Source organism: Phaethon lepturus, unplaced genomic scaffold (assembly GCF_000687285.1).
Source record: "Phaethon lepturus isolate BGI_N335 unplaced genomic scaffold, ASM68728v1 scaffold26928, whole genome shotgun sequence".
NCBI classification, from domain to species: Eukaryota; Metazoa; Chordata; class Aves; order Phaethontiformes; family Phaethontidae; genus Phaethon; species Phaethon lepturus.
The window spans coordinates 1754-9600 of NW_010555900.1; the positions used below are offsets into that span (position 1 = coordinate 1754).

Here is a 7847-nt window from a genome sequence, read left to right on the forward strand (position 1 = left end):
CGATGTGCCCTGTGTTACCCCGTGCCTTTGTTTCCCCAACCCCAAAGGTGCAAGGGGGGATAAGCACGGGACGAGGCAGCACCTCCTGGGAATCGGAAATGCTGCCTGTGGCCCCTCCGGAGAGGCGGGCCCCCCGGTAGAGCAGGTCCAGCCCGCGGCCCTCGGGCGCGGGCGCAGCCATGGGACAGTGCCCAGAGCACCGTGAGCCACGCCGGCTGGAGGGGCAGGGAAAGGACGTGCTTGTGTTACGGCAAAGCCCCGGCAATGCCGCCAGCAGGATCTGCTGCTCGAGGCATCAGCGTTGGCCCGGGCACACCTGTGTCCCACCCAGCAGGGACACGGCTCCTGCACAGATCCCACGGGCGTTTCCTGGCTGAAGCCACGCGGCTGCAGATGCTAGGAGACCCCCAGACCCTGCTCGCCTGTGGCCGGTTTCTGAAGGCCCATGCACTCACTGCCTCTACGCCCCAGCTTCGGAAACCAGCAGCCGATTTTAAGCAAGCCCTAATGGGAACCGAGGTCCTAAAGCTCTTGAGCTCCTCGACATTCAGGGGTCGGAGGAGCCCAACAGGGAGAGGGTGCGGGGCGAGCGATTGTTTCCTTGGGAGCAACGGGTGACACCACGCGAAGCCAAAGAAAAGGAGGATTTCCCTTCGAACATGTGGCCGCCGCAGCCCCCTCCCCACCACGGCAGAGCACCTGCAGCCCACGAGCCCATGCCCGCTCCAGGGCAGATGCCATCTGTGTTTTTTGGGAAGGGGTCAGCCCCGTGGAGGGGAGGCTGCCGGAGCCCTCGGCGTGTTACCTGCTTAACCCAGGTAGCCCAGCCCTGCAATGCAGATCTGCAAATCTGTTCTCCTCCAGGCTCTCACCAAAGCCTTTGCGACACCTGGGTCTGCATACCCCACCGGCACCCGGGGAGACGGGCGATAAAATCACCAACAGGTCCAGGTGACAGCTAAACCCGCTCTGCCAGGCTGGGCTCAGCGCTAGGCGCTCAAAAAAAAGGTCGGGCCCCGCCGCTGGCCGTTCCCCCCACCCTGCTCGCCTGCAGACTCAGGCTTGCTCGCAACGAGGCAGCTGCGGCTCACGGGCAAGTAAACACAAGGCCCCCGCACAGGGAGATGAAAGCAGGGTGCTGCCTGGGTGGCGGAGGCAGCAGAGAAAGGCCCAGCACCAGCTGCGGTGGCTCTGCAAACCTGTCTGGGCAACATCCTGCACTGCTGCACGCTGCAGAGGACAGGCTTGGCTGCAGCGGCACCTCTGAGCCCCGGCGGCTCCTCTTCCCTAAAGGTGCTTTTCCCGCTCCTCCCTTGGCCGAGCTGGTTTCATACGGAAGCAGCCAGCCCTTTCCCCCACAAAAAGGGAGGGCAGAGGACGGCAGGACCCTGCAGCCCCGGGGGTGACAACCGGACGGGTGCCGCACACCCCCGGACACGGCGCTCACGGCATCCGAGGTCGGTGTGAGAGGGAAAGCAGATGAAGAGCGACGCGCGCCGACCTGGCGCCGCTCATCCCCCACTTGCAGCCCCCCCCCAACCTGGCACTCGGGTCCCTGTGGGTTCGTACCCGTCCCTTGTGCATAGGATCCGGCCTCGCTCCCGGCGCGCGCCGGGGCCTGGGGCAGGGTGCTGCACCCTCTCCCAGGCAGTGATGGGTCTCAGCTCCACAGAGGGCTCGGGCCACAGCAGTGGGTGGCCCCGTTGCACTCTCCAGCAGGGAGAATAGCTCCAGCTGAGCTGCACCCACAAAACACTGGGAGAGGGGCTGGGTGCATGGGAGGACCCAGCACCTCCGCCACGCAAGGGCAGTGGGCAGGGCCTGGTGCTGCAGGCAGGGCACAGCCAGGTCTGGTACAGGCAGGAGCTATGGCTTTGGAGCCCACTACTCCCCTCCTGACCAGGAAAATAACTTGCAGACCCCAAATGCAGAGCTTTGGCCAATCTCGTCCGTCAGCCTCGATGGCTATGCCCCCAGCTCCTTCCCGTGGCTGCAAAGAGCCCAGCAGCAAGCTGGTAAGCTTGAATTCACCTCCCCTGCCCACATCCACCCAAGTTTTGGAGCTGGGAGAACAGCCCAGCCCTTGGGTACAGGGACATTGCAGGGACAAGTCAGGATAACTCCAGCCTGCTGGGTGAGCCCCAGCGCCCACCCGTTCTGCCCCACAGCCCCAGGAACAAGCACGGAGCTCGGAGCAGCCCAGACCTGGCACCTCGAGAGCAGGAGCACACACCCAGGAGCTTTTAGCAACTGTAGGAAACAGCTCTCCAGCACACTTCCCAAAGAGTCCAAACACACCACGTTTGTTTTGCTGATAGAAAGCCTCCGACGAACACGTAATCATCATACATTTAGCAATCGGAGCGTGCTATGTAAATACAACATAATTTATTGGTTCCATTTCAGAGAACTATAGTGGTATTTGTACGAGTGTCCTAACGATAGTACAAGAAATGAGAGTCACGTATGTACAGAGATTCCAGGACACAGAAAAACTTTGTAAGGAAGAAGTGGTTAGTGGTACAGTTTGGTCACTGTTCATAGAAACCTTTTCTCTTACTGTAAACCCTGCTTCCCCACTCCCCCCAAATCCTAGGTAGACCTATCTACCTACCTCGGGGGCACTGCAAAGCTCTCGTCACGCAGTGGAGTTGCTTGTGCAAGCAGCAGGCAAGGCTAGCGGTCTCTGGCTGCACACCAGAGACTCTGGTTACGAGATGTGTGCAGCTGAGTGGGGACGTGCTGCTCGGGAAGAGGGAGAAGGCTCCATACCCTAATGGGAAGCAGAAAATGGTCCACACACAGCCGGTGAGGCTGGAGGGCAAGCAGCCCAGTTCCTTCTCGGCAGGGTCAGCGTACCACAAAGAGATGGGGAAGGGCAGGTGTTTGAGAAGAGGACTTCCCCACGCCTGTCCCAGCGCCTTCCCTCTGCTCATTCCCACGAGGCACAGGTCTGCTTGGCCTAAGGCTGCCAGCGCGGATCCCCGTCCCCCATGGGGACGGTGCACCCAGAGCCGCAGCTGAGCTGCGCCCGGGGAGAAGCTCAGCTCGGAGCTGGTGTAAGAGGCAAGAGCAGATTCACAACGGCAGTGCTCCGGCACAGACTCCGTTAGCAGTGGCAGCGCTGGTCTAGCCATGAAAGAAACCCAAGCCCAACTTCTTTCAGAGGGAAAGCAAGGAGGGCCAAGCCTTGGGGATGCCAAGTGGAGGGTGAGCATAAAAGCAGCTCTGTCCAAAGACTGGACTCACAGCCAGTGGAAGAGGTGCTGGAACCAAAACAGCACCCCAGGGGATCCACGTACACCAGCATTTCTTCCCCGATCCCCACGTAACCTCCCTTCATGGGTGGGAAATGGGTGTCCGGAGGGAAGTACCGCTTCCATGGCAGCACTAGCTACACGACACGGCTCTATCTGAAGCATCTGGCTCAGCTCACTTGGTGCCACTGCAGTGAGGGGATGGGAAAGAGGCAGTACAGAGCGGCTCCTCCCTCCTCAAAGAGCAGGCATTACCACCAAGTGGCCCAAAATCTTTTCTTTTTCTTTTTTATAGAAATTACTATAAAAAACTAGTTTATCTGGAGCATCTTTAAAAAAATATTCCTGCAACATCACAGTTTTACATTGAAACTCATTAAAAATATATAGATTTCTTTAACAAAACGTCTCTGTTCTCCCCTTGAATCATGTCTCCAATGCAGGAGTGGGACTTGGACTCCTCGGAAGAGACGCCGAGGGGGGAGCAGGAAGGTCTGATCTCAGTGGCACATCCGGGAAGTCATTTCCTTCTGTCAAAGGGACAGACAAGACAAGGGACCATGAACGAAGATCCAGATTGCCAGGTGAGAGTGTGGATGAAAAAAAAACCTCACCTTTGTTTAGTCGTAAATAAGGCACGCGGTAACACTAAGAGCTCCAGTTCGGGCAGGTCCATGTTCCCCCCATTGCTCCCATTCCTAGGCACCTTCATGACACCCTTCCACTGCCCAACGGCTCTGCAGGTCTGCTCTGCTGCTTATGGCTTTAGAAACACCACCACCATCTCCTAGGTCTGGGTCAGTTCTCCATCCTCCAGACTCCTTGCGAAGGCGGTGGTGTTGTCCTTGCTTTTCAGCATGGGAGGTGAGCACAGCGAGGGGCGTTTTAGCCATCCACATCCTGGATGGCTAACGGTGCCGCCTCGTTCAGTGCACGCAAACAAGGCAAGCCAGCTGCTAGAAACGCAAGGAGGCTGCTGAAGAACAAGTCAACTTCCCCCAACCGATGCCCAAACAATCCTGGTTCAGCTGTGCCTGCATGTCCTGACTTTTCCTGACAGTCAAACTGCAAGGGCAACTGATGTCCTGAATTTGGGCACCCAGTTTTGAGAAGACCTCTGTGACTCCTCCACCCCCAGGCCACCCACTCTGCGCTGGCTGCAGACCCTGACAGACCAACGTGTACCCTGAGCCCACTGAGACACTCACCAGTGGTTCCAGCTCCTTGGTGTCTATGAGATTGAACTCTTTCACAAAGTAGTAAAAGTGCTTGTAGCAGGTGTTCACATGGGCTTCCGATCCCATCTGGGTGATCCTGTCAAAATGGTGGATGTAGACATGGACAAAGACCCGGAAGAGCCTGGAGAGAATCTTCTTCACCACCGGGAGGAAGTTCTTGGGGAAGGGAGTACCTGGGAGTGAAGACACGACCAGGAGAAACTTTCAGCGGAGTTAAACCTGGTTCCTTGGGGCTACAATAAATTGATAAAAAGGCTATGTTGAGATAAAAAGGGCTTCTGTCCCTGGTAATTTCCAGCTCCTCTCTCCCTTCTCCTTTCCGTTTGGATCAGATTTTTCAAAGCACAGATTTCTTAAATGACAGAGTGCTGCATGCCATCGATTGCTGCTAGCGACTGAAAGCAAGAGACCAGCCTCAGAGACTCCCAGCAGCTGTTTCAGTCTGATAGAGTTTTCTTCCGCTCCTATTCGGCATGTTTATATAAATACTAGATACGACCGAGTTCCACTCCAGAAGCAACTTCCCAAAAGAGAGAGTCCGTGCTGTTAACTCTCCACAGTCATTGCTTATTTGGCTATGTCTTTAGCTCTTTGGTTAAAAATTAAAGATGTTATGGTCCTCTTTAAAGGCATCGGTTCTTTGGGATTTGTTTAGCCAGGGCCCTGCAGCGGAGCGGTGTGGCCAACCAGCCACCTCAGTAGAATATTACAGTTTAAAGTTCACACAGGTTGTTTCTGGAGGAATGAGGATTAGTTAAACCCTTTCAGTGCTCTGCAAGAACTGCAGCATTGCAGTTGCTGTTAAGGGTGAGGAATCTGGTAAAAGCTCAGCTGAAAACAACAAGAACAATAAAAAAAGAATCCCCACAACCCTCCTGCTGTCAGAAACTTGTCTTGCCTCCCCGAACAGAACAAACACGCTGCTTATAGTCCCCAGAGAGTCTTGCAGAAGAGCTCTAACTAAAGGCAACATAGCAGCCGTTTGGGTGACAGGAGGAACGGGTTGGGAGGATTTCAGTGTGGGCCCTGCTCCCCACTCTGCCTGCTCACGCCAGGTTTAAGTGGCATTTTGGCATGGATGGAAGAGCCCCGTGGATGCTCATGTGGCAGAGGCGGCAGGCAGGTCCCAAACAGAGGCCAACTGTGTTCCATCAGCGCTTCGATGGGATAAATGCTGGGGCAGGAGGGAGGGAGCTCCGCTGTATCTCGTCTTTTGCATCCCAGAAGATGGGAGCTCTGAATGGGATCAATCATGTTTACCTAATGCTTTAGATACTGAATTTTCACATCTTACTCAGCACAAAACAAACAGAAAACCCAACATCTTTGTCCCAAAGCCAGTACACGAAACTGCGTTTGGATATGCAGATTTAGGTGTCTTAGGCCAAATTCTCATTTCCATCACCCTGGCAATAGATAAAACACTGCCCCTCCCTCCATGCACATGTCAGCATCCCACCCAGCTGCAACAAACAACCGAGTGCCTGCCAGGAAGCACTGAGCTAGAAAGGGCAGAGTCAGCTAACGCCAGCCTGTAATAACAAAGAAGCTAATTATGGAAACGTGGCCACCATCACCAGGCCAACGCAGAGCACGCACGTTGAACCTAAGCTACCAATCAGCTCTGAAAGAGCTGTCCTTCAGGAGACCACGAACTACTCAAGAGTCATGTCAAAGACTGACTTTTCTAAGAGCAGCCTCTTGTTTTCGCTGCCAAGGCTTAGCTTGGCTTTCCTCGAGGTATCCAGGACTCTAAATGGGATCTGGTGCAGCTCTGGGTATTTTAGCACTCCACAAGAGCTCTGAAGTTTCTTGGGTGCTCAGGAGAGCTTACTACACTGCCAGCCTCTGAGCAGCACAAAAAGAAATAGCTCTGCTACGAAGGTGACCTGTACAACAGCATCTCCTGGAACAGAAACGGGACCCAAGGGCTCAAAGGAGAAGGCTCTGCACCAGCCTCCCTCCCCCTGCCACAACTGGAACTGAACTCACCAACGTTAGTGGGAAAGATGTCCTCGTTGTTGATCTGTACCTCAATCCAGTCCATCAGGAGGTTCATGTACTGGGGAGCAGACAGGGCTGTGGGTTTTCGGTACTTGTGCTCGTCCTGCCATCGGTACTCGTACTTGGGCCCCCCCGACATGACGGGGCAGGACTGCTCTGTGCAATAGTCACTGATGGTGCCGTAGATCAGGTTGATGCGGTTGAAGAAGTCCACCACGTGCACGGCCACCCAGTCGTTCTGCTCCTCTCCCGGCGGCAGCTGGACGGCAACTTTCAGGTCCAGGCCAGCGTTGAGCGAGGCTTGAGCCTTCTTGTGCAGCTCAAACCGCTGAGTCCCCGGCTCAAACTTGCGCTTGGGCCGGAAGGTTTTGTCTTTATTGAACACTTGCTTTAAAGCATGGGACATTTTTCTTCTTTTCTTCTTTCTTTTCCAGGTCCGTAGTGATGACAGCCGGAGACGCAGCGCTGCTGGGCCACTTCCTGGGGCAGGGCTGGAGCCACTCTGATCTTCACAGGAACCTCGCTCTGCTCATCTGGTCCTGATCTGCAACACAGCACAGAAGGGCAGCGATTAGGAGCAGCTCTCTCAACAGGAAACCTGGTCTAAATCCCATAGGAAGAGATCTGGGATACCATCTGGGCCCTCGCCCCAGATCTGAGAAGGGGGGGAAGCCAACGCCAGCTTTCTTCCCTCCCCCTTCTCCCTACAGCCCAGCCCGTGGCACTGCGGTGGCGCGGCTGTCAGAGGTGACCTGGGCTGAACGAGGAGTCACCCCTGCAAGGTCTCCTGATGCTCAGTGTGGGGATGAGGGAACCAGCCCCATCGGGAAGGGGTGTAACGGGAAGGGGCAAAGCGAGACATCGAGGTATAGTCCCCCCGTGCCATCCAGCGCTGCCTCTGCGGGAGATAGCTGCCACTCACCCCGGCATCATCACACTCAGAGACCCAAACCCCACAGAAGCAAGGACAAACCACCACCTATTCAACTCCAAGACACCAAATAGTTAAGAAGGGTAAAACAAGTTGGGTTTTACCTGGATCAGGTTTTTCACCTACGCTTCCCCCCGCCTTTGGAAACAAGCTAAAAGGTAACGTTATGACAACCTAAGATAAAGTTCAGATCTGTTGCCAGACATACTCCAACAAAACAACCGTTTGAGCAGGAGCTGCATGCGCTGTCGTAGCGTTAAAGACAGAACACGAAATGGCGGAGGGGAACAAGAAGAAGAAGAAGTCGTGGCTCAGGCACCCGGAAAGAGAATATCCTGAAATAACACCAGCTCTAAGAGCAGCCACAGCCTCTTCTGCAGGTGCAGACAGACCAAAAACATATTTTTCATTTCAGTT

General features: G+C 55.2%; 1 protein-coding gene across 1 annotated transcript; it reads right to left on the reverse strand.

The window, feature by feature from the left end:
- Positions 1–3757: 3757 nt before the first annotated feature.
- Positions 3758–7047, reverse strand: MOB3A (MOB kinase activator 3A). The gene is made up of 3 exons (XM_010292317.1): positions 6488–7047; positions 4466–4668; positions 3758–3787 (listed from the first exon to the last, which is right to left on the reverse strand). The coding sequence occupies exons 1-3, from the start codon at positions 6903–6905 to the stop codon at positions 3758–3760; spliced, it is 651 nt and encodes a 216-aa protein (XP_010290619.1). The 5' UTR covers positions 6906–7047.
- Positions 7048–7847: the final 800 nt, after the last annotated feature.

What these genes read in the sequence shown, in the direction of transcription:
- MOB3A (XM_010292317.1), bottom strand. Translation starts at nt 6,905, where the DNA reads ATGTCCCATGCTTTAAAGCAAGTGTTCAATAAAGACAAAACCTTCCGG. An exon ending in CATCTTTCCCACTAACGTTG is followed by an intron (nt 4,669 to 6,487) that starts GTGAGTTCAGTT and finishes CTTCACTCCCAG; the next exon opens with GTACTCCCTTCCCCAAGAAC. An exon ending in CCAAGGAGCTGGAACCACTG is followed by an intron (nt 3,788 to 4,465) that starts GTGAGTGTCTCA and finishes TCCCTTTGACAG; the next exon opens with AAGGAAATGACTTCCCGGAT.